This window comes from Anopheles bellator, chromosome 1 (assembly GCF_943735745.2).
Source record: "Anopheles bellator chromosome 1, idAnoBellAS_SP24_06.2, whole genome shotgun sequence".
NCBI classification, from domain to species: Eukaryota; Metazoa; Arthropoda; class Insecta; order Diptera; family Culicidae; genus Anopheles; species Anopheles bellator.
Window position 1 is genome coordinate 41,756,558 of NC_071285.1, and position 27,216 is coordinate 41,783,773.

General features: G+C 47.2%; 1 protein-coding gene across 1 annotated transcript; it reads right to left on the reverse strand.

The window, feature by feature from the left end:
• Positions 1–454: 454 nt before the first annotated feature.
• On the reverse strand, positions 455–27,216 carry LOC131207780 (homeobox protein orthopedia). Its single transcript, XM_058200413.1, has 8 exons — positions 27,085–27,216; positions 20,951–21,198; positions 20,696–20,857; positions 3,531–3,600; positions 3,320–3,454; positions 2,975–3,103; positions 1,527–1,753; positions 455–1,410 (listed from the first exon to the last, which is right to left on the reverse strand). The coding sequence occupies exons 1-8, from the start codon at positions 27,116–27,118 to the stop codon at positions 1,225–1,227; spliced, it is 1,191 nt and encodes a 396-aa protein (XP_058056396.1). The 5' UTR covers positions 27,119–27,216; the 3' UTR covers positions 455–1,224.

The window sequence follows — 27,216 nt, forward strand, 5'->3', positions numbered from 1 at the left end:
TTTCAATGGCCGAACGATACACTCCATTGTGATGCTGCTTTCTAGTGTTTCGCCGTGAAATTCTGCGAATTCGCGATCCGCACGATTTCAGCACAGCTTGCGATCGTTGCTGGATGTATACACTTCTTGCTTTGATCTCTCGTACTTTGTATGTGCTTGGGGTGTATATATATATATATATATATAGAATTTAGTATATTTCTTAATGTAGTTTCTTCGTCTGTTGCCCTCCCTTACTAATGTTTTATTCTTCTTCTTATATTCGTATCGTAGAATCGTATACATATTCTCAAGTCTCTTGAAAATTGTGTTTTCCCCATATTCACTACCTTCGCCGACATCGTACAATCCGCGTGATTCCTGTTTTAATTTTCCTTCTCCCCATTGCTTCATCAGCTATTTAGATTTGACCTACGTTGCGTCAACGTCGTTTCGTATACACTGTTTTAGGCTCGATAGTTTGCTTGATCACTAAGAAATGTATTCTTGCATGTTTAAGGAATGTATAGTGATGGTAACGTGCGTGGACTTCGTGCGAATATCAAATACTCGTTACCAAACGGTTCGGTTTCGCGCCAACGAGCTTTCCATGCTCGTCACAATAACACAAATGGCCTGCCTGCTGGTACAGTGAAAGCTTTCTATAAGTTCCTTGAATTTCGGCGAAGACGAATAAGGAATCAAGTATACCCCGATTTTGAAGAATTCTATCAGACCACTTTTTACGCTTCACTGTTTAGCCGTAATCTAAGGATGGAAAACGATCGCTTGCACTGTACGCAGGGCCATTCCAGTGTTCCACGTTTTCTTGCTTTTATGTTTCTGCCACACGCTGCTAGATGCTGAATGTGGGACCTCATTTCGTGTCCTCAGTAATCGAGGGTAGGATCTAAAAATCAGGTTGCTTTACAACTGTGCACCATATCCGAACACTTGCCAGTTGTAGAAAGGACTCAAAAGTTAAAGGAATGACGTGCTTCAGTGCAACGAAATTAGTACACTATTCCATCAAAGACGAACAGAACACAGATTCTCTGCAATGGCCGTTGCTCCTGTGCGGAGAAAGATTGGAGGCTGGTAGGTAGTCGGCTCAAGCAATCCGTTCGCCAGTTTACCGATGCTCTAATACTGTGCCGGTATGTGGTTCTCGCCGAGATCTTGTGCCTGCGCCTGCGTCCACTGCTGCGGCAGGCGTCGGCCGTACGGTTACTTGAAGAACTGCAGTCAATACACCGAGTTGTGGTGATCGTAGTTGTGAGCATGTAGATAGGATGGCATGGTTTGGTTGAGCTCGGAGGCGCGGCGCCGCAGTGCCGCTATGCTGTGGCCCCGCCAAACATCGTCGTCTCCTTCGGGCGTGCCGGTCGTCAGGTTGTGACAGTTGCCGATTCCGTGCTGGTTGGCACCGGTCTGAAAAGAAGGTATAATTTGCCCTCAAGTTCATCGTTAGGAAAATGACCAAAACACGGGGTCCACGGGAATGAAACACGTGTCACGGTTGGCCACTGAGTCACCCCGCAACGTACCATATCTCCGTTGGTGGAGGCATCGCTTTGACTAGCACCTTGTTGTTGCTGTTGCTGATGCTGCTGTTGCTGTTGCTGCTGCTGTTGCTGCTGGGCCTGGGTCGGTTGCTGGCCACCGTTCGACAGGGGTGGGGTGGAGGGCGAGCAAGCGTTTATGTTTGGCGGGGTCGATGTGGGTGAGTTGCCCGTGCAGCCGCCTACCGAGTGTTGGTACATCATCGTATCACCTGCGGAAAGGAGCACGTTCCACGTCAAACGGAGTTAGAACCCCTCTGGCCAACTGCCCCGGCCCGATGCATGGTCCGATAACTTGTTTATCCGTCGAGAAAGAAAATAACAACTTGGCAGGGAGGCAAGAAACACGAAAAAAACAACCCAGACTAGGACGTTCAATTTAGCTTAAGCAAACATGTCCGCATCGAAAACATTCCTCCCGAATGGGTCGCGACCGTTTTACCGGCCTTTGCCGAATTCGGAAAAAGACCCGTCCGTCGTGGCGTTGTGGCCACCGCGCTTAAGCGCTTTTGAGAGCTACGAGCATGAATAATTTTGTTTCGCTTTCGAGGTGCTAATGGGCCTCGCACACCCGGATGGCCGGCCCGAGCGTCGTGACGGTCGTGAGTGCGTGAAGGTTCGTGGCAAAGGGCCCGGGGCGGACCGCTGGGGTGCCAGAGGTGTGCTCTTTGTGGCCGGTCGGTTCGGGGTGCAACCGGGCCGAGGCGCGAAAGAAGATGATTTTCCGTTTTTTTTTACACGAACGGGTGCCGCGCCTGCGACCGGGACCGAGCCTTCTCCTCCACCAAGGGGGGAGGTGAGTTTTGGGCGAAGGTTAGTGTCTCAATGACAGAATCAAACTACAAAAACGATGTGTAACTTAGATGCGAATATCCGGCACTTTGGCTTAAGCTTATGGATGTTAGTAGCTATGTTTTAGATGGGTGATTCTGAAATCAAGTCAAGCAATAAATCGGTCAATAATCCCCGGACTCACGTCTTAAAGTATCAGCTCCATATCCGAATCATGAATACTTGTTTCATCCCTTGTAGGCCATAAATGGGTAAATTTATTAACACAAACTGTTGTAAACTTCTTTCTGTGTAAACTAATCGAGATGTTAATTCTTATGCCTTGAACAACATTGCTTTCCAAAAAGAAAAGACTCGACACATGAAATTGTGTTGAATTTCTTTCACATAGAAAATTGTAAATTAGCTAGAGCTCACTATTAAAATAGTAAGATTTATACGTTGGTACCGCGAACGGTTAGTCGATGCGTTAAAAGGTTTCGCACTGCAAAACAATTGTTGAAAGCGTATGAAAATGTGAAAAATTATCATAAACTCTGTCACAATCTGTAATTCCGTATATAAATAATGATAACACAGTAAACATGTGGCTCGCCGACTGGCTCGAAGCGATCAAAGTAAATTCGAATGTGGTCATTTACCTAGCGCTGCATTCAGTCCATAGTTGTGATACCCACCGGCACCCATTGCCGAGGATATGTTGATACCCGAGTTGAGCCCCGTGTTGAGCGTGCTGGAGAGCGAAGACGATTGGTTCAGCTGACCAAAGCCTGACCACAGGATCACCATCACCGAGAGCAGTTAGTAGTCGAACCGAAACCGAAAGTCGTGGATGTTAGAAGTGTTAGTTCGTGGGCCGCGTCGCGGGGACGATAGGAAATGAGAAACATAGCGGCGCGTGCGCATGTTAGTATCCTTACCGTGGCGTATTGCGAACGGGGTGGTTCGGGAAAGGACTTTTGCGGGGAGGGTCGCACAATACCTACCGGCGGTCATCGGATTGACTCCAACGCCCCATCGATCGCCCCCGAACATCGACGTGCCGCATAAACTTTCGCTCATGGCAATGTTGGTAATATTAGCCCCAAACGGTGGCAGTCCATGGGACGGCAGGAGCGCACCTGGAACGGGGGAAAAGGGCACCGAAGCGGTTCCGTCATTACCGACCCAAGCGATTCCGTCCCTAGCGATTCTTACCCGGCGTGCGAAAGACGTTGGTTGTCTTCTTCCGCTTTTTCCACTTGGCGCGCCGATTCTGGAACCAGACCTAGAATGACCAGAATGACGGCGTAGGTTGGAGAATGATTTTAATAAATTTTAACTACCGCTTTACAAATCAAAAGTTCATTAACAGTAAAAGTAAAACTAATTCCACGCCACCCACGGTAATGCCCGAGGTTTCTTCCTTGCGCTGTCTTGGACTCCCTCTCGATTGGGGAACACCAGGGTGAGTTATTTTTGTTTTTCGTTGTATTAGCTTTTTTGTGCTGTCCTTTTTTTTCGGCACTCCACAGCCACGGCAGCTTGGGTTGTAATCACGGGGCCTATTTATTATTCACTGTTGTTTATCATCACGATTATGGTTATTATGAACGGGGAATGGCACAAAATAGGGCCGGTGCCGGTGGTGAAGCTGTCTTCTCGCACGCCAGGCCGTGGAGTGAACGAAGGGAAGACAGCGTGGCCGTGTCACAGCCGTGCACGAGGGTAACACCAAACGGCCATCGGACCACCTCTCCAGCTCGGTTGCAATCAGAAAGTGCAGCAGAATCCGCAACGTTGAGCGAAATTCGATGTCAACCGATGATATACCACTCGGCACGAAGCAGCAACGCTCCTTGGAGGGGCCACTTCACGCAGACAATGATCTACGATAATGACACCCGCTTGTGATTGTAAGTCGTTTGGAAAAAAAATTGGTTCCATCAACGGGAGCTGGGCCGGGACCTTCATTTGAATGCCTGTTTTCGTAAACGGTTCCGGAAAAGTTGTGCCAATTTCCCCTTTATTGGGCAATTCGGATGAAAATCATGGAGAGGAGTGACACGAACTCAACTTTTGAGAGAGTGTCGTTGAATAGCGAAAGAAACTGTTTAAGCATCAGTCGACATCACTTGGTCGGCTTGTGGCCGTGGGATGTTCGAAGTAAAACCAAACGATGAAAGTTTTCCCTAGACCAACTGCAAAATCTGTCAAATCATCGGCAGAAGCGGGTAATAGGAAAACATTAAATTTTAAACACATTAAAACAGCATTGTTACTAGAATAACCAACACAGCCCCCGACGGGAGACAGCGGGTTTCTTAACCGACCCTACTTAGCGCGTGCCACTAGGGACTGCTTTTTGATACGCACTGCATTGCACTACAGTGGCCATTGCGAAGGGAGCGAAACGCCGGGCGCATTGCGCGGCAGCAATTCGAACATATGCGCCGCCGTCCGTAAAAAGGAGTGCCCCCGAAATGAAGGCGCACACGAAAGGCGTCCTGTCCCCGGTGGTGCGGTGCGGATGTTACGCGTAAAAAAGCAACAACACAGCAAACCACCGTATCATCGTTTGATCGTGTCTGATGCAGCATATTTTACCCTCGAAAGTGTATGGAAATATGCGACCTAATGAGAGAACAGAACAAAGGCCAGCGTTCTGGGCGTGAAAAGTCATCCGCTTGACTTTGATTGACTCGACAGGGACGCGCCGACAATGCGCGGACAGGGAGGGTGGACCGGATCGGATTAATGGATTTCAATGCCCAAGATTCCCATCGATCACCATCCGCCTGGTAGTGGGAGATAGACTTTGAAAGGGGCACAGACAGTGTTGGTTGAATTATGACGGGTAATGATGCCAATTTCGAACATCACACGCTCCGGACGTCGGTCATGGACCAGTTTTCGTGCGGATCAACTTTATGTGCCACAGTGTTAAGCATGTTTACCATAGTTTTAATGTCCTCAATCTTTCTGTTTCAGATGCTAATGTGTCTCTTTGCATCGGTGCGTTAATACGATTGTTGCCCGAACTAGATAGGGTAAGTTAGTACCTGTTAATAACACCGTGTATTTCATCGCAACCAGTCACAGTGAACAATGATGAATCAATGAGTAAGTAAATAAACAAACAATTTATTTAAAAGGTTCATTCCTTCCATTTTTTTGTGTAAAACAATTTTGGAAAAATGTCCACAACGATTGGCTTGGCAGTAGCTCATTCGGTCGACCTATTTTTGAGCACATTTACGATTGTGTTTGGTCCTATTTCGTCAATAGCAACTTGAATTTGGGTCTTAAGGTTGTCAGTAGCCAAAATCCGCATCAAACAGTCACTCGTTGTTTTCCGTTTTCCGAACCACAATACTTCTTATTAACATAGCCACAGAGGTGGAACGGATCTTCAATGAAATGTGCTTTTGACGAATGAGTTAACGACCTACCACTTTGGAAATAATTTTTTCATATTTCCCCATTTTCGGCAACCAGAATTATATTTTATACATAAATGACATGAATGATCCTTTCAAACAAATGTTTTTTTAAGTAATCAAATGAAATCATGCATCGTTAATGAAACACCATGAATTTTAATTATTAGTAGAACACCTAAATTTCATATGCAAATGGAATTAATCAAATGGCATTTGTCAAAGTTTGTGGCAACAATTATTTCTTATAGCTTTTATTTGCATTAAAATGTGCTCATAGGCAAAATAGCTGCTGAATATCGTAGAATTATGAAAGAAATCTACACGAAGGAGCTGTCCCTGATAAAGTCTGTTTTAAAAGCTTACAAAGCACCGGACTTAAGGCTTAAGGAGAAGTACTCCTTATATATGTCAGTAAAGAACCAGCGCCTCTTAGTTTCTGTGGTGTCCGATTTAAAATAGTTTAGAGGCAATGAAGGAGTCCTTATCTCTGCAGTTCTACAGATTGGTAGATAGGCTGGTTGCGTATCCTAAACGCGAGGGAGTGGTCCAACCATATTGATTTCTGTTCCGTGGAGTGGCCGGTGTAATAATAATCATCCCAGAGGCATCCGTCAAGGCGCCGCCCGCCAACCGCCATCGGTTCGGTTCGGAAAGTTATTTATGTCTCACTCAGCACACCAAATGCGATAATAATGTTGTCAAACGGAAAATCATTTCTCACCTCGTCCTTTTCCGGACCGATCGCACAACCCTGGCGCGCAACATAAAGTCAGTGGCAGTGGCCGGGCTCCAGGGTTCCAGGCCGCACAGCATGCACAGTCCTTGCCACCTTGCGCCTTGTGTTGTGGTCCCATTTCGACCATCAACACCGGAACCGGGGGGGGAATCCTTTCCATTTATCTCGGGCGTCCCTTTCGGACAGTCGGCCCCGAGCCAGGATGATTAATTACCTCTCTCATTACGACGCCGCCCCCGGTTACGGCACCACAGTCCGGCGTGGACCGCAAATTCGCACATCTTCGGGGCAGGCAATCTGTCTGGTTCGGTTCGGTCGCCGGCCAGCTGGTGGCGGATGAGCGAACCGTGATTTCGTGGGTTTGGTTCCGATAGATTTATGCAAGACGCTTCGTCCGACATCGCTCCCGGCGGCTTCCTAGAAGTGTTTTCCTGTACAAGCGTTGTCGGCAAGCGACAAATATAGCCTGGCCATGATGGCGCTTATGGAAGCGCCGTTTGGAAGTGACGAAGAAAGCTGCTTCGTTTTTCTTACTCCACGTTTGCCAATGCCCGCTCCGGCTAGTCCTGGGCGATAGAATTCTTCCTTCTTTTTCCCCTGTCGGATGGCCGCCCTACGTCCGACCGCTGTTTCGACTGTGGCTGCTAAAATATTAGTTTTCCCCACAGCGACGATGTTGCAGGACGTTTTTCCTGCCCTCCGCTCGCAACCACATCCAGCGGTGGCCCGAGCAGCGTCAAGTAGAGCCGCTGAATTCTCCACCATCCACCGGCTGAATTCCCCATGGGCGGTTCCCGGTGAGCTACACGTAAAACTACTTTGGCTCGGAGTGAAATATAAATGATGGAAAATAAAAATCTATGAAAAAACAGACGGCCACGCGTTGGCAGGCGGATGCTGGTACCGAGAGTTCGGGAAGAACGGTGCAATATTCGCGCCAGGGTTTGCCGGAAATGTTGCCAGCCACAGCTTGCGATAAAAAAGTATGTATAACAACAGTGTTTGCTATGTATACGGGAAGGAGTCTTATGTATACGCATGCTTCTTCGGTAGCACCTGCTTTCAAACGGATTCTCTGCCCAGTTCTTCGTAGTTTTCGCACGATAAGCCACCGTTCTAAAACTGAACCAACGGCGTGTGCGATGCGAATAAAAATTTTGCCCTCTGACGAGTTGATGGATGGCACCCAGAAGTTGGTTTAAAATATTTATCGGCGGATTTCACACCCTTCTTGCTTGGCGCGTAAGAATTGGACGCTACTCCCGGTCCGGATAATGCTGCACTCCACCGAGTGGAACTGTCCCGGTTGTCGGAAAGTAGTCCCTCGGGGACAGTGGTTGCATGACACCCGACATTACTTGTGCATTATAGTTGGGCAATGGGAACACCTGTTCGATGGGCAGATTTCAAGGTCCACCCGGTTGGATGGGATCGTTCCATATTTGTGGAACCGTTTCGATGTGACTTGGTAGAATGTCTATTTTATTCTGCTTGAAGACAGTCAGAATTACGGTTGGGCCAATAATTTTGAAGCTGGGGAGGGATACAGCGGAATTCTTTTGGGTTGCTTCCAGAGTTCTGAGCTTCTGTTTGTGGTCACATTCTAAGGCATGGTAAAGATGAAACAAAATGTTCGGTGGCACAACCATTCAAGTTGCCGTCGGCATTTAGGACACCCAGCTTCGCTTCTACGGCACGGACGGGACCGGGGATTCGACCCAACCGTAACATGGAATTTGGATGAGTAAATAAAGCTGAAACTAATAAATATTTTGGCAGGTCGGTGTGAAGTTGTGTACTAATGACGCTACCATGCCCATGACGATGCCGCCGTTGATGGCCTGCTTTGTTTGGCCATCAGTCTAACACGTTGGCTGCTGCGTGTCTTTTCACCCACCGAGGCAGGTTCGTTCAGTCGACGCTGGTTTTATTGGCGCTGATGCTCACGGAAGAGAAAAAATCTTCCAAAAAATCATCCCCTTACGACTCCTAAGAATATGTGTTGCTGTGTTGTTGCATTTGTTGTTGAATGCGCAATTGATTGTTTTGACGGAAAATTTGAGCTACAAATTCAATGGTTTTATTTTCAAGTTGTTAGCAGTATTTGTTTGTTTTGATAAAAAGATTGTTCGTGTTTTCTGTTTTGATTTTTCTTGCTGTCAGTCACGTTTTAGAATCAACGCCGTTAGTTCATTGTTTGTTTTAGCTTTTGTTTTAGCTAATATTGTTTAAACTAGACTAACAAAATGCTTACTTGTTTCATTTCTAGTTTTGCTTCTTTTGGCGTTTCGTTCAAATCGTGAATTAATCGATTAAAAATCTCAGTTGCCGTCGGTCAAACCTGCCAAAGCCAAGAAGCCGAAATCCAGTGTTTTAATTACATTTTTAGCTTAACTTGGGAGCAGCAAACTTTGGCAAGGCCGAACCGTTTCTTTGCACGAGCAAATAGAAAAGTTTGATGACTCCAAACAGGAAGCCGTCGCAGCGGCTCCAGGTGCGTCGTATCGTGCGGCAGTCCATTAAATTGAATATAAAAATTTAAGTTGAGAAAAGTACGGCCCCGTCCCGTTCCCTTATAGATGATACAAAATTCGAAAGAACGTTTCTTTTCGTTTTTTTTCCCAGCCGACCCGAGCTAAAACATTGTGGGATGAAAGCCTCACCGAAAAGGACCGCTCCAGGCAATCCTGGCCGCCCTGGCACGCTCAAGGAAATGGGGAAGCAAACAAAGCACGGGCAGCAAGAAACAATAAATAGAAATCGCGCATGCTTCTGAAAAATTCATTTCTCGTACCGTGCTCTGGGTAACGACCAGGCGGGCTGATCCAAAATGGTGGCGCAAGCGATGAAAATTTCAGCGACCGAGATTTTCCGCTTTCTCACTCTCGCATTTCCCCTTCTTTCGCGCCACCAGTGGGGCGCTGAAGCGCACGGAAAAGGGAGCCCCGTTTGTGGCCGGTTCCAATCCATCGATGTGCTAGTATTGGTTCGGTTCGGTTCGCGTTTGAAGCTCTTGCGTATCCCGACCGAATCGGCAGCATTCCAGTCGCTCCCCGGAGCGGACGGGAGTGTTGCCCAGGAGACAGAGTGGGTTGCGGACCCGCCCGAATGGTTGCCCCACGGCGCTCCGGGAATGCCAAATTTGATATTTTCCAGCCAAAGTACCCTTCAACGTTATACACCGTGCTCGGGGAGCGAAAAATGCGAACCATTTCAAATATCCACCCGGTTCAACAACTCGAATCGGTTCCGTTGGAGACCTACGGGGCAATAACTCGCCCTTCGAGGGCGATACGGGAGACCCGGCTTGAGCCCTTAAAAAAAGGAGTTGGCGCAAAAACTTAATACTCCACTCGTTCGGTTCCACTCAACAAGCCACAATGATCCGCCAATGGTTGATGGCTGAAATGGATTCCAGATGCGTGCGCATGGCCGCACACTGCCATGGCTACCGAGAGCCAAGGATTCAGCAAGGTAATCGGCCAGTATGGTGTTCCCATTTTTCGTGGGCTGTGCGCTATGGCTGACCTCACCGGGCAGTAGCATTTGATGTAGTAATAGCAATCTATTATTTTTCCATAAATGGTTTTAGTAATCTTGCGTTGAATGAATAATAAACTTTGTTCACGGACAATTTGTTAAAGGCTTCTGATTTTGCCGAGTTTTAACAGCTCATACGGAACATGTTTGATTTCGATGGTTCAAAAAAAACTGCACTGGCCGTATTACAAGCACCGGCACCGGGATGACCATGTCAGGTGATGCCAAACCCTTAACTTAAGTCGAAGTATATTGCAATTCCTAAGCCACAAATGATCCGTTTTGAGCAGTAGAAACTATGTTCGATCGGGCCACAATATTAAACCAAACACATCGTTAGAGATTGGCCACTTCAAGGAGCATGCTTTACGTGATTCGGGGCTTGGCAATAAAGTAGGATAACCACGCTGTTTTACCACACCGAAAAAGTTAACTAAGAAAACAACACACATTTAGCAGAACATGCAGAACAACAACAAGCAATAGAACATACTTTAGAAACACATGACAATCGAGTTCGCGAAAAGGTCCTCCAGTAAATTCCCTATCCGGCGTCCCATAAGGTATTGTAAATTTATTGCAAGTATTTCGTTTCTTGATAAGCGTTTCGACCATTAATCTTTTCTGCGTTCGTTTAACTTTTATTTGCTTGAACAATTTTAGCTCACTTTGGTTTTGGGCGCTTTTAAGGCAACGTGTCGAGAACGACTTCTGGCGTAGAAAGAAACACCCATTCTGCGCGTAAACATCGCTGGCTGTTGTCGCCACGATGGTAGCGAAGGTAAACGGATGGACGGACAGATCAAAGAGTTTACGACAATGGTTTTTTTGTTTGTGAAACAATGCGTCACATGGTCTCTTCCGTAAGGGAACACAGCACACAAACTTACGGTGGCAGGAAGATAAACGAAAAGAAAGAAGCTACATCTTTATCTACTATTTGGCTAATATTTCTTTATCTATTTGAATAAGAAATTACAGAAATCGGAATGCAAAACTGCGCCTTCAGCAGCATACAAAGGTGCGGGGTGAACCCGAGTGCTCCATGAGAGCGGCTGGTCGAAAATTTAATTTGCATAAAACCCCGACACGACGTTTCGTCCTCGGCGTCGTCCTCGGTGTCGGACTTTTGCACGAAGATACCTAACGCCACACCTGTTACAATCGTACTTCGGTGGCCCACCCGAGACGATCGGTAATTGATGGTAATTGATTGATAGGCTTCTGATTTTGAGGCAAAATCCTGGAGCGTGGTTTTAGACAGTTAGTTTGTACGTTGCACTTGTTCCGCCAAATGAAACGCCACGGTGGCGCTCGGTGTCAAATTGGTGACCGATCGTCATCTCGCCAATCATTCATTCGTCATCGTCATCGGCCAATCACTCGCTGAAAGCTTTTTATTGTTTCATCCTAACAAGGCTCAGTCTCCGTGTGAGAAGTGCGATGGTGGACTTGGTGGACTGTGACTGTCGCTTTAAAATGGTTCTCCGGTGGGTTAGGAGCCACATCGACTCCACGAGCCGGTGAACCGATGGGAAGATGATGAGAGCTTTTCATTACGCCTTCAAACGAAACGATACGCTTGGGTTCCACTTTCGCTTTTCCCATCGGTTCCATTGTGCCGCTCAAGAACGGCCAACAGCCAGCGACGAAGAAGGTGAAGACTTTGTAGCCCGCAGCTTAAAGGTGACGGCGAGCGGCGGCAAGTTTTGCCGTTTGTCTTGGGGCGTCTTAGTTGTTGTCTTGAGAAAATCCCCGTGTGTCACTGGGCCGCAAGAAGCCGACGCAGACTCTGGGACTGGGACCCGGCCGCCGAACGGTGCGCATGTATTTATTATCAATTTTCTGAAAGTTTCATGCCTCTAATCCTCGCATGAATTAAACCAGATTAAAAGCTTGCCGTTTACCGGGGCGTAATGTTTTACGAGCATTGTCTGTGGTTGCGAAGGAGTTGCACAATGACGAGCGGGAACGTTGATTTGCCACCACAAACACCGAGCCACGCCAAGAAACGCATAGCCGGACGCAAATTTGCGCCCCGTTCTGCTCCTGGCGCTCTTCTGCTTGTGAGCCAACGGCGGGATGAATAAAACAATTGTCCGCCTGTTTACATTTGCGTGACTCGTTTTGCATAAACGGTGGATAGACCGATTTCGACCAAGATCCTTCCGACCAAGTGCCGTTCACGTATTCACTTGTGTAATTTTAATCAACAATTTAAATGGAACAAAATACCCGCAAAGCAGTTCAGTGTCAAATTGAAATAATACGGGCGCACCAATCGTTTGAACTCCACGTCGGATTCCAGAACAAATATGGAGCTTGAGCTCAGCTTAAACATAATTTGAAGGGTTCATTAAGATCGGTCAGCAATGGACAACATTTTACGTCCCTCAAAACGTGTATAGTAAATGTACTTTAAAATTTAAGAAACTTAAAATGACGTCCAAACTGTTGTGTTCAAGTTCACGATTCAAGTCTTTTTTGAAGCGAAGACAGTTCGTTTGGAAGAGTGTTACAATTTGCATCCAACGATCGCGATGATAAGAATGATCACAGAACGCAGATGACTGATGTCCCTGGGATGTCCACCCCAGGTATCATTGGCTGATCATCAATTTTTGCCCAGTGTGACTTGTGTCGTTGATAACAAGAATAACATAGAAAGTTGCAAATTTTGGAAAGCGTCAATAGCGTTCAGAAGGGCGATTCGAACGATAATCTTTTGAGTTACTACGAACCGCGTATTTATGTACTACAAAATTACAGTTCATTCTCAAAATCGATGTGGAATCGATCCGTTTCATTTTCGTAAGTTTAGTTCAGGATTTTTTTTTGAGTTAATTCACCTTTCCGCACAGACCTAATAAAACGCATTTAACTTTACGTATTTTCATTAAGATTGAAAAGTGTGTTTAAAACATAGTTGTTTCGTCAGCCAATACACCAAATAGTCAGAATGTTGGGGGAAACTGACATCCTACCTCTGGCCCAACAAAACAGCCGTCCCACTTAGAAACTTCATATCGTGTTAGGTAACTGCCGACGATCGCCTTATCGCTTTATCGTCCTGTGCAGAAATGTGATTTGGTTTCGATAAACCCCGGCGCCCACTCGCGCGAATGTTTTCAATTTGCATGTTATTAATAAATAAACAATAAATCGCAACTCCCCAATAATACTTTTATTACATTTTCATTATATTACACTTTGCGGGGTCAGGATTTGCGACACGCTTTCCCCTCTCTCTCTCTCTCGAGAGAGAGAGAGCGGGTATCTGTCGATCCCGGGCGACCCTCGTCATCCCGGTCGCCCGCGGGTTGGCGCTGTTCCGACGCATTACGTGCGGCTCTCTCAGCGGGAAGGCGTCCGATGCCTTGTCACTCTGTCCCTTCCGAGCGCGCTAGGGTGAAACAGGTCCCGACCGAGGGGACGGCCCCGACCCCGGATTGTCGGATTTGGTGGGCGAAAAATTTGTCTGTGTTTGTTTTTGGGCTCGTGCAAATCCTGGCCAGTAAATGATGAACTGGTAGCAGTGTGCGGCTTTGCACACTGTGCTCGTCATCGTGTTCAATGTTTATTTGGCAAGTAGTTTTTAAAAATATTTTCGTAACTAAACTCCCTAATTTGGTTCCCATAAAAAGGAGATCGTTCAGTAAATGTTTTGGTGCGTGATTTTTTCACCGGACAAAACTTGTCCTACGATCCTGCGACGGCATTCCGGTGTGGCGGAAACCCGCCAGGGCGATTACTATCCCGACATCAAACACCAGAAGCCAATACGGTCGCAATGAGCCCCAGATGGCCCGTGGCAGACAGGGCCAGGAATAAATCTTTTCTCTCCGTTAAATCTATTCTGGATTAATAGCACATTACTAGCCACACTATTTATCATGTTGAGAAAATCTGCACCCAATTCCGAGGCAGCCCTCGGTCGTGGTTCCTGCCCGGCCTTCCTCGAGACACGATGCGCTGGCCCTTAGGGGGAAAGGCTTTCCTCGCCGACAGACACACACCCACACCGACCGCATTTCTTCGGCCTTTTTACAGGCCCGGGGAGTGACAAAGATGGGGACCGTGGTGTAAATGAGATGACTTTTTGATTCGATGTCTCACATCGACCGTGATCACCACAGCAGGGCAGGGTTTGTTTGCTCGTCATCAGTTTCACGGCTAATTTCCGCCCGTTCGGCCGGAGCCCCTTTGTGGCCGTATCCTTGCTGCTGCCGCCGCCGGGACCGGATCTGGGTCGAGGCCGGGCCGCGAGACGTGAGTTTAGAGTCGTTTTCCTTGTACCGCAGCCGCCGCCACCGCTCTCCGGGTATGGGTTGGCTATTATTTATTAAAATCGTTACAGCGTTTCCAAATTTGCGCCGTCGATGTGGCCGACGGCAGGGACAGAGGGAAAACTTTTCGGGGTTTATGTGTTGCGATCTTTCCGAAACAACAACGGAGCCAAAGAGTGTTGCGGTGGGCGGCGATGCCACACCACCCGTCGGGACACGCACGCGGGTGGACCGAGCTCGTGTTAAACTTAAAATTAAAATTACTTCACGTACATTGTTCAGCCCATTTTTTTTTTGTCCTGTCGAACTCTTTTTTGCCGCCCTCGTTTTCCAGCCCAGCGCAGGACTTCGACCGGTGCGTTCGTCCTTTGTCACAGCGGGATAAAAATAACAGGTGGATAACCTGTCAATACCAACTTCCCAAACTCTCAGGTCGCAGGTTCCAATTCCATTTGCCGTTTTTATTCAATTTCGCCACGTGGCGTGCATTAGCGAGGTGGTGGAGGGTCTCCGGAGGTGGCACGCGTTCCGTGACTAATTTCTGTGTGTTGGCCGTTGGTCGGCCGTCTTTGTGGCGCGTGCAACAAGTCCGATTGATAGAAAACGCATGTTGTTTGTGTCAAGCATTCAACACTCCTAATTTCCGTTGCTGACAATGTGATAATTTACCAGGTGGTTTACCAGGGCACTAGTGCGATGTAATACTACTCGTTGATAAGAGGAGGTTCAAGAAGGTATTATTTGATTAAAAAGTGTTGCATATGAAGGGCCAAAAAGATAGACGCAACATAAGCCTTACCACTTCAAATACTTGTAGTTTGTATAATTCTAGGAACTTCTCGGAAGCTCCGACAATTTGAAACTATCTTAATTCATGATCCTCCACATTTTCATCAACGAGTAGAGAATATCTTTCTTCAGATGAAAATAAACAATTCGATTGTATGGTCGTAAAAATAGTTACTTCATTTACAACAGTAAACTTTTGATGACAGTTAGCCATTTTTACCGCTGAACATATTGTTCTCTTCGCTACATTTGATCAAAGTATTTTACATTTCCCTGGCACACAATCCGAATGCCACCACAATATTGCTATTGTAAAGAACATTATCATGATTTTAAATTAATGCTGGATGCGAATAACGAAAATCAATGATTCGGGCGACTTCTTAACCCCCCAAAAACGCAAACCACAAGTCTGGGTGAGAAGCAAACAACACTCCGGTTAAAAACAATTGTGTTGTGCGAACCGAAAAACCGCACCACAAGACGTCGATTGCCGAGCCCGTGGCCCTGGAGAACTGGCTGAAAGTAAACCGGTCCGCGGGAGTCAAGAATTCGTTGGGCTCCGAGATTCGAACGATTTCGGTGCGTTCTTGGTCCCCAGGCTTGGCCGACCGTATCAAATATCCGATCGACCACATCGATGGAATCGGTGGCAGGCGATCCAGTTTCAGGTCACAGTTGACGGTCGTTTGGGTTGCTTCAATTTTTTCCGTTTCTCGTGGTGTCACTCTAACAACTTTGGTTCGAATTTCGATTCCGTCGGTGACCACCGGCTATTGACCTGACGGGTTGTTGTTGAAGTGAACACAATTTCCCGCACTTCAATTGCTATGCTGCAATCGGGCGAGTAGTAAAATTGGAAAGCGATGCCTTTAAACCCACCCGTTTCAGCATCGGCGGACGGACAGCAAGCTCCCCGAAACCGTCCGGATCCGCTGGTTCTGGGTGAATTTATTTATGCACAGGGATTTCGGAAGCCTCCGGCACCGAGGATTAAGAGGAGGAATTATTTCCGCATATAAATTGACATTGTGGGGATTTGGGGAACAACAACTAATGCCACAAACACACACTATGCCGTGACCGTTTTCGTGGTGAGCTCCGGCACCGGCAAAGCCTGGCCCACGGGTTACCCATTCGCTTACGGGGACCGTGCCTTTAAGATGAGCGCCGCCGCCGCGTAGGCTGAATTCGGCGAAAGGATCTGCATTGGCGTGTGGCTTTTTGTCGTCCTTTGCCGTTCGCCCAGGCCCAGGCCCAGGTCCAGGCCGTCCCGTTAAGCAGTGTCACGAAAAGCCGCCGACGTCGGAGAATAAAAGAGGCTGAAAAATGTTGCCACGGCGCAGAAAGGCAGAAAGCGTGCAGGACTCACTATCATTTCTCACCATTTGCCACGCAGGGGGTTTACACCGTTGACCCCGCCGTTGGAGATCACGGATTTGGCTTTTTTCCATTTGCATGACTCTTGGCAGCCGGCTTTGGTGGGCTGAGGCCGTAAATCGCGCCGAGTAGAGCCTCGGAAAAGCCAACCGTTTCGTGGACCGTGGTGCAGATTGCGTTATACTTTCTATTCCTCTGAGGTTTCACTTTGACTACGGAACGTGGGACGTATTTGCAAAGGGCGACAAAAAATTGGAAATAGTTTTAAAACGTCATAAAACTGTAAATTTGCGAACAACCAAGGCTGTCGAAACCATAAACAGCGAAACACAAAACCAGTGTCAGAATACGGAATGTCTCGCGCTGTTGAGCATGACGGTCGGCGGCGTGTACTGTTTCCGATAAAGTAACCAATTAGTGGCTATTATCTCTCAATTTGATCATACCGATACAACTACACGATTGGGACGGGCTCACAAACGCTCTAATTGACTCGGTCACTCAGTGGAAGAATGTGAAAGTAATCCCATCTTAACTGCCCCAGCCGTCCGGAATGCGTTCCGGAATTGGTCAACGGCATTGACGAGAAAAAATGGTTTACATTAGGTCAGGTGGCGTTAGCCCATGGCTCTAAGCCGCCCTAGGTCCTGGCTGCAGGGCAGCTTCAATCAAAACATCAAACAAATCCCGTTCCGTCAACAAACGGCGGGCCGTGTGCGAATGCGAATGGTGGTGGTCCCTCGATTCCGATTGAGCGCCGCGGGCCATAAAGGCGGCCCTATAAAGTCATAATGATATCATAAAAATCGAATAAAGAAATCCACCCCACCGGGTTGGAGCGGGGAGCGCTTGATCCGTGAACGGCCGAGAGTCTTCCCTACGACGTATCTATCGTATCGCGATGATTTGGTTCTTTTTATGTCCGCCCTACGGGGGCTACTTTACGCGCTGCTGTGTGTGTTAAAGTTCCATTAGAAGAGCCACAAAACTTTCGCCACCGAACGGCAGACGGATCAGGCACATTCCGGTCCTGTTACCTGACGGTTTTGTTGGTTAGTTAAATCGAGCCACCGGCACCGGAGGCCGCACGGTTGCTGGAGAAGTTGAACTTTCGCTACTAAAGGACCAATAGTGGTTTCGGCAGGATACTGAGGGCCGCCCGCACTACCGGTGACTACCGGATCCTGGCAGTCTTGGGATGCTCCGGTCCCCGGTACACGCGTTGAAGAGGTTTAATGGAAAAACAATGCTACGCTTTCAGGGTGTTGGCAGCCAGCTAGCGCCCGGGTTGGTTGGGGCCCATTAGGCTCTCCCCGGGAGCCGTAAACTTGTGGAATTTATGTGCATATTCGTGGCTCGTGGCCCTGGCGATGCCAACGACGGGCGCTTCCGATTGTATTCGTATGTAGCTCTTCATAATTAGTATGATTAACACTAACTTCGTTTATCAGTCTTTAGCCGAAAACGGTTCCGGATCGTGAGGCAATCAAACCGATTGGTGTTCGCTCGACCTCGAAGGAAGGAAGCAGGAAAAGTTCACATAACACATCCACCTTTATGGCAGCTCTCGGCAGCCTCCCCGACACTAGTGCGGTTCTCGTATCATCCGCCGCCCAATCTACATGATCCCGATTTAAGCCGCTGCAATAACCTTGAAAACACTTTTTCGACTGCCAAGCCGTTGTGGCCCGCAGTGTGAGCCATTTTCCGGTCCGGTCTTTACGGCGCCGGAGACAGGATCAGGAAGTTTACGCGGGGTGCGCATTTGTTTTGCCCGTTATTGAGCAAAGTTTTTATTGCGACCGGCACACTGTATGCGCTCTGGGTTAAGCAGCTGAAAGAACGTGATCAGATTTTTGAACTGCTAATCTTGTGCTCTAAACTCATTGATTGATTTATGGCGCTCGGCATGGGGCCGTCACGTGGGGGGCCAGTGGGATTGTTTGGATTACAGAAGGCTGAGCTGATGAATATGCAGGACCTGCAATGATGTTTTTTTCAATTTTTTAAACCGTTTGATACAGTTTTAGTTGTTCTGCAGGTTCGAAAAATCTTTTACGTAATTTCCGAATGTAGATTATTGAGGAGTCTTCGGTTAGAGTGTGCATGAAATTAACTTAACCGATATCATTGAACATTGGACTTCAGTAAAGTCGAGGATAGGGACCGCTCTTTGCAGCAAGAACATTCAGATTTTTTAAAAGGCTAGCGACTGAAAGCTATATAAAATGATGATGATGATGATGATGAACTCACCTCTTTCCCTAACATTGGATTCAGATGGCGAGTTATCTTATGATATTAAATGTCAAGAAAATTCCAAGAGGAAGAAAAAAAACGTCCTACTTTACTTCGAAGTGGTGATTTTGGCTAATATCCCTTGGAGAATTTCAAATGAATCTCTATTCCTTGCATACAACAGGATCCACAATTATCAACTGGAAAACAACGTGGAACCTACTCTCAGTAATGCAAGACAAAAATTGCATCATTTGTGCGCCAGCCGGTGTCACTCTTTTCCAATCACTGGATTACTATTATCGCCTATTACTAGAACGCACGAAATTCATTTTACTATCCTTCATTGGAGCATTCATCGCAAAGCCACTTTTACACGCGACGTGTCTCAAATCAATGTTGAATCAATTATTTTTATTTCTTATCATCACCATCATAGTCCTGTGAGATTATGACGCTGACGAATCACATTTGACAATTAAACAGCAAGTAATCATAAACAGACACCAGACTAACCCTACCATATGTCCCGCCTAATGTACACGGAACACAAGCCCTTAAATTCCCCAACGTTTGAAACCTCAACAATATTCCTTAGCATATTGTTGTAAAACTGAATGTCCTTGCAAAACAAAGAGTTCCTGGCGAGAAGAGACGGACCGTTCATTGTTCTCGGAATATGAGCCCTACTAATTAGAATATGAGCCATAAAATAATTAATTCAATAATTAATGGAAAAGCATAATTCACAAATATGTATTCAAGTTTTTCAAAATCTTTTCATGATTGCTCCTTATTGTTGTAAGGATACTACCATCCATTGATATGAATTGCATAATGTGATTTGAAAAATGATCTTATTTTGCTGACTGCTTTCATGTAAAAGCACAAAGCTCTATAAAATTGAAGCGCAGATGTTGGAGACTGCTGCAAAGATTGAACCATTCTCACGCCAACAAGGGACTGACCGATACCAAACCGAAGTGCTGTCACATAGTTGTCTTTTGAGACACTATCACATCCCTGCAAAAATGTACGTGAGGCCGTTCTTTCTGGGGCGTTGGCCCCTCAAAGACGTTTCCTTCTGAGTTTGGTATTCTTCCACGAGAGTACGAAGGATCAGGATGACGATGGTCAGCCAACATGCGGATAACATGTGTCAAAGATCAATTTTACGACCGGATGTCTTCCTGCCACCGGTCGGTCGGTGAGTGGAATGAGTTAGGCCCCTAGGCCTTAGACAATCATTAAGGACGGAGACAACGGCACCTGTGGTCGAAGAAGTCGGCCGGCGGGAAGGACACTGATCCATGTTTATGTAAATGTGCCAAGGAAAGTGGGCTAAATAATCATCATCCCCAGAAGCACAACAAATTATCCGACTATCCGGCAACGGGACACGTGACACGAGACAGGACCGCCCGGTGTAAAATGGGGTTAGGTAAGTGATTCATTTGGTCGATTTAATTGTTAATTAGTGAGCTTCTCGGGCCACGTTCCTGGGACGTTACACATGTAAATCGACAGTCTACACATTCGCTTTGCTGCGGAATACAGTACTCCGGAGTGGCGCGAAATTTATCACTTTGCTGGTTCTGCGAACGAATCTGCATAATCTTGGCATGTTGGTCGGTTTGCGCTTAAAAAGATGCAGCACTGCAGAGCCAACGGACGACCCATAAATTCTAAACACCGCGTAATGATCCACTATTGTTTCAGACAATGAACGGTCAGAAATTAGACGCACCATCTGCAAACAAACGCACAGAAAGGGGCCCGTTTTTGTAGGGTTCGCTCGTGTCCTCGGAGGCTTGGCGTTTGAATCCTCATGAGGCGCGCAAAGGTGATTTATGTAAAATGACCGAGGGTTGAAGGTTACGAGCTGTTGAACGCGCGACGACCCGCGTGGTTTACAACCTAGCACTGGGTTTTTTTAAAACATGGCCCTTTATTTTGAAACACAACACTGACCTGCACACGTGACTCCGTGAGCCCGATCCGCATGGCGATCTCCTCGCGCATGAAGATGTCCGGGTAGTGCGTCTTCGAGAAGCAGCGCTCGAGCTCGTTCAGCTGAGCCGGCGTGAAGCGTGTTCGGTGCCGCTTCTGTTTTCCACCATGTTTGTCAGCATTCTAGGTGGAGAGTAAGAAAAGTCGTTCACCTTTTGGGTGGATGGTGCTGGCCGCGCGGCAGTTCATGGACTCCCCCCGCATAGCTACATTTACCTGATCCTGGTGGATGTTGTGCGGTTCGCACAGCGTGTTGGGCCCCACTCCGGCTCCCTGGGCCCCTCCACTCGTGCCTCCGCTTCCACCACCGCCCGTGGTGGCCCCGGCACTGCCACTGTTCACGTGCAGCCGGTTGGCGTTGCTGTCGGCGTTGCTGGCTGGATTGGGGACCTGGCCAAACCCGGGCGCACCGCCGCCGTGCAGCGATGTGAGGCCCGACTTCGGCAGATCGCATTCCTTCGGTCCTGCCGGGGGGTAAAAATGGTAAACTATTAACCGTTACATGATTGGACTAACAAGTTCGGGGACACATATTCAGATAATGCAATTACATCTATTGTTTGTGCTGTAGAGCATAGTTAGGAACGTGAGTCAAGTACAGTTATGTTTGTAAATAAATGGGACGACTTCAAAAAGGGAAGAAACACTCATCTTATTATAAGGCAAATGTATAGGCCCAACATCGATCTTATCCCTTCCAAATTCGTTCGATTACGATTCCCTTGCGCAATTAGAAACCCAGTTGCTGTGGTGCTATTCTGCATCCGTCGTGTATCGAACCTGAGGCTAACACCCTTGAAGGCCCTTGAAGCTTCTGTTCTCAATAATTCGATCACAATTTTGCAAACAGCGATGAATAACTACTTACTTTAACAGATTGTAAACGTAAATGAATTCTTTCAAAACCTCTCGAAGGATATTCGAAGAACCAATATTACTTGTCCACCAAAGCAACGAAATATTGTTGACTTACGATTTAGAGACTGCCAGCGCCGTTGCTAGTAAGAAGCAATCATTACTAGATCTTTTATATAGGAAAATCGAAAACGGCATCCTTTACATAGTCTACTTAGATACAGATTAAAGAGAAAAAAACGATCTTCAGCAATCATTGACGGATGGTTCTTAAATAATCACCAAGAAGACCCGTATCAGCATATCCGTTAAAAGTGTCATTGTTTCCAAGCCCATCACTGATCATGAAATGACCTCCTGCCGAACCTTAGATCCACGGTTTTTAGTTTCTCTTCTTTAAGCATCCTTTCCCTTGCAGCCAAACCAACATGCATGCCTTCAGAAGTGATGTGTGTACATTCGAGTAAACACATATTATGACGGGCCTAAGGAAACCCGGGAGACAACCACGTTCTCCAGAACATGTTTCGTTACGGCCCAACCGCCAACTTGTCATCGGCTTTCCGCCTGCCTAAGCCCGCGGCACGGCGATGACTTAATGCACATCGTCATGCCATTTCGTGTTCATTCGCCTTCGCAGCGCCTTGCCAACTGGGTAGCAGCTTAAACGCTGGCTGTCTTTTAAACAGGCTCATGTCACCTCGGATCGCGCCACGACCGATCAGCCATCCGCCCGGTGTGAAGCGGACTGGCCGCATACCACCCCGCTCCCGTGATGATGATGCACGGTGTCTGTCAAGTATAGCACACTTGCTGCGCTGTCCGCGCTGGGGTCCCCCGGCGGGGGGGGTCCTACGGCGTGATACGTATCAGCAACACTTTTATGCTACTCTTCATATGCAGGTGTTAATTTTAACACATATATACGATTTTGGCTACCGTTTTGTGATGCAGTTTGTCAGCTTAGTGAGCGCCCCCCACCAGCGCCATACCCAGCGTCCCTCCGGCGCCCCCCAATCCGTCGCTCGTCGATTTTCGTCAGGGAGTTGGGAGATGCTTCGCACGAAAAAATTTAAACAGACCACTGACACGGGGAAGGCAACCAGTCCATTCGCCCTGAGACGCTCCTGTACTCTCTCTCTCTCTGCACCACCAGCCCCCGGGTAAACACACAGGCGTGCACAGTTGTAAGGGGAAAAAGGATGGCTTAAATTCCCGGCCCCAAAGACCCCGTCCCGGAGAAACCACCGAAACATGAGAAATAACTACAAGAAGCGAAGTGGCAACTCCGGACCCGTCCACCGAGTTAGCTGGCGTGACGTTCGTTCACCGGCCAGATAGATCACGCCAGGGGCCCTCTGTCTCTCCGGTGGCTCTCTGGAACACGCGCATCCGAACGGGCGCAAGATTGATGAAGCCACCGGGGGCCTCTCGCCGCCTCCTGGAGGCTGTCAAGACAGCCGCTTTCCGTCCCGATTCTCAGCCCTGTTGTGGTGACTTGTGGCAGCGCACCGCAAGATCGACGCTGCGGTTCTTTTGGGCCGGGCTCGTTCATCGGGGAGCCCTCGACTGCGTTTTTTTCCCTGAAGCGCAGAAGAAGTGTGCCTAAGGAATGCCGCCGTACGCGCGGGCTTCTGCATTCTGAAAGGAACGAAAGCGAGGCTCGAGGCAGAAAATTCAGCGAAGCGTGAAAACCACATGTCGGAAGGCTCCTGATAAGCAGGAGTTAAGACTCTATAACGATCCCACCGCGCGGGGGATCCTGTTCTGTCAAACTATTTGTTGTGTCAGTTGTCGTGCGCTGGTAGTTCATCACTTTTCACGGTATCTCAATTATCGTTGCTTCAGAAGTTCTTTAGTTGAGAACGTCTTTAGTTGAGTGTTTAGGTTAATAATGGGTATAATACTTGTGTTAGTTCTTCAAAGTTTCGAAGTAGTATGCTTGAAGTGGACAATGCTAATAGAGCAAACTAAATGGCAAAGTTAAATTGATTAAAAGATGTATCGAATAAAATCAGGTAGATGATTCCACTATTTTGACTAATATTCTGGACATTTTACACGTATTCTTACGGTACGGTGATCATTCCACAGGATGTTGTGCTCGAAATATGTTTATCGTGACTTTATCCGCGTCCGGTATCTGGTGTTCTTCTATTATTAATTTATCATTATGCCTTTCACTCGTTTCAATTTTGGAAACAAATGCTTACGAATGTACGTTCCATCGCTCATCAACTATTACTATCGTCCTCATGGGTCCTTTTCATTTTGCAAAATTAAAACCATCCGCCGTGTGGTTTGTCGGGGGGGCCAGAAAATTGCTCGACCCGGAACCTTTAAGCAGCATGGCCGACCGTGCCACGAATGCACCACTTCTATCAGCGTGGCAGGATACTCAGGCGTTGACGCTCAAGGTTGGCCGACTGCGGTCCCGTACGCGGTTACGTGGCATATAATTTAATGTCGCCGCTGGAAAAGGCGAGTCCTTTCGCGTGACCCGGGGACGAGTAAAGCTTAACGACGGAACGAGGAGGAAGCCGTCGTGATGAACTTTAACGGCCCGCTCTGGCTCCCCGGTGCCGGTGTTGGTGGCTGGATCGATACGAGAGCCATAAAAAAGTATGGCCACTCACATCCTGGTGTTGTTGTCTGCTGTTGAAACTTTTTAATACGGACGGGCCATCGTATGGCCCGTGATTAATATTTAAGAAAGCCTCGCGCTTCGAACGAAAGCTAAGCGTGACAACTTTTGTGGCAGTTTTTGGAGCTGCTTTAAAACCGGAGCCAAACTAATGAATTGAACATCGCCACCAGCGGTAATGCGTAATGCACTTTACCGATTTACGTACCATTGTTTGAAATGGATTGCGCATTGACAGAGTTGCCAATGTTTCGATCGCGTTTACATGATAAGTGTAACGCCAAGCCGGGCCCTGTAACAGCAAGGACTCCAGCACGGACGGTTCCACGGCTCCATCCATTCGGCCGGTGCAATAAAGTGCAATTTGCCACACTTTATCGGAAAAATCGATTCGCCCGGTTCGTGCACACGATTCATGGGACGCCGGAGGCGGAAAATGCGACAAAATTTCCCGAGCACGAGAATCTCCACATTTCATGCTCCCCGCTCGCCACACCGGCCAACCGTACGACCGTATGGAAAGGCCATCAACGGAAATCCTTCCAGAATTGCTTCGTCCGCCCCTTTTCGCCCCGGGGCGGGCAACGTTGCGCGATGGAGCATTCCCAGCAAATGCCCTGTCAAAAAATAGAAGTGAACAAAAAACGGAACGGTCTCCTCCGGACTGTCCGCCGTCAGGCCAGCAGCGGCCATGCCATCGGCACGTACGAGCGTGTCCTGATGCTGGGGCGGCCGTACAGAAAGGAAAATAGGTTTTAATAAAATTAAATTAAACATTATCACCATTTCATTCTACGGAGCAGCGTCGTTTGGCTATGTGCAATGGATTCGAGGGCTAAATATAAAGTGCCCAACGCGGCCGGGCAACGGCGTGCAATGGAACAATAAAGGAAATGGAAGTGTCTGGCAAGGACATTCGGATGGAAGTGCCCGTTTGGCACGCCCGGAACGACCCGTAAAGTCATCGCGGCAAACGGTTTCGTTTCGTGCTGTAAATGGGACCAAAGTGCGACTTTTGAAGGCAACGCTTTTTGAACCTCGTTCCCCGTGAAAGGGCGAAAGCCGCCATTCGGTTCGAATGTTGCGAAAGTAACAAACACATTTCTAGGCTAGGGATTATGGTTCGTACGCGTGAGACCGAACGTTCTTCAGACCGTTTTCCTCAGTTCAATTATTGTTCGATTGGGATTTTTGGTATTTTAGCATGAGATCTAAAAGATCAGTTTAGTAGTGTGATTGTAATATCCGAATAATATTGTGAGTAGTATGATAGAAGGAATATCGGAGCTTTGTTGTGGCGTGCGGTTATAATAATTTAAATTTTCCCAGTAATTTTAAGATAATCTAAATATAGCAGGGTTCTGTTTTATACGATTTTTAAAATATGTTGATGGTATGGTAGAGTGCGCCATTTGTTGTAATCATTACATGGTTGACAAAGAGGACCAGGCACCAGGACAGACACTGGTAAAAGAGTGGAGCTAGTTGCGCTTACAATGCGTATGCGCATTGCTGTTGGTTTATCCAACTAAATTTGTACTAACGAAAGGTGAAAGGAGCTAATTGTGCCTGCAGCTGCACCGGGTGTCACATTCAATTATGGCGTTTCAATTAAATGATCATAATTTCAATTGTTTACCGCTTAATTACCACACCATTAATTATCATTTTATGAACGAAAATTTACATAACGCTTAATCTTTGGCACAGCTTCGGTGGCGCCGGTTTTTACTGCTGGCGAACAACGGTTGACACTCGGGTTTTTCCAACCCATTTCTACCTTTCTCCCATTGTTCCACGGCGTCCCATTGCGGTTTCCTCTGATTGCCGGCGACGACGAGTGCCTCTGGCTCTAATTTGATCTTCATTAACCGTTTCAGTACCCCGATCCCCGTGACTCTGTGGCGCTGTGTGCAATTTACTGCAGCTTAATGTGTATGCGTGCGCTAAATTACGGGTGTTTGCTTTTCGCTGGCGAACAGAATGAATCAAGTCAATAAGCTATGGCCGCGGATTGTAAGGTGCGAGCAATTTAAGCTCGGCGAACAGGGACAAGTGCGATGCATCCAAGAACTAAACGGCGGACGCCCGAGTTATGGTGGCCTCGCGAAAGGTACTTTCTAACCTACGGTGAGCTTAGGCGACCACCATTCGAGTGAACAACATCAATTATACATAAATTGGTAAATTGGTGGCAAACGATAGCAGTTTTGAGCGTGTTGGTACATTTCGGCAATTTCGGCAAAGGGTCAACATGTAATGCATCATATCGAACCTGCTCGAAGAGAAAGATCTACACGAGCTTCCAACAATTGTGTATCGCAATTCTTTCAGCTGGAAATGGATTTATTAGGTTTCATTTGAAGATAAATTCAGAAGATAAAATCAGGACTATTGATGATATATGAGATTTTTCCACTTTTACTATAATTTGGTTTGGTTCATAAATTGATTTGGAGATGGCACTTAGCAGTCAATTATGGCGAGACAGTCAGCTCAAGGTACATGGGCAATTTCCTAGATATAGCATAGTACTTTCCTCGATTAGGTTTTGAAAACTTCATCAAATATCTAACGCTGGGTCCGGTCAGGACAAATACAGTGATCCAAATTGTTCAAATGTTCAAATTGATATGCTACAGGATTTGGCTTTTGCATAGTTATTTGATGGTCTTTTCGAGCTCATAAAGAATTTTCTAAAGTTACGAATTACATAGCTTGATTGGCGAAGTGATCGGTCTGGATTCTTCTGCATATTACCCGGTGAAACAAGACACAAACATAAACAATAATGTAATGCAATGTAAGATGTTTAGAAAACACCGCCTAACAATTCGTGTTATAGACTCACCACCCAATCCCGCTGCGTTGAGATTGTTCAGCATATTTGCTGAGAAGTTGCGTATCGATAGCGCCGACAGTTTGATCTTTGTTCCGGAACCAACAAAAAACTCAAGCCTCACAACATGGTTCTGGTACAGCC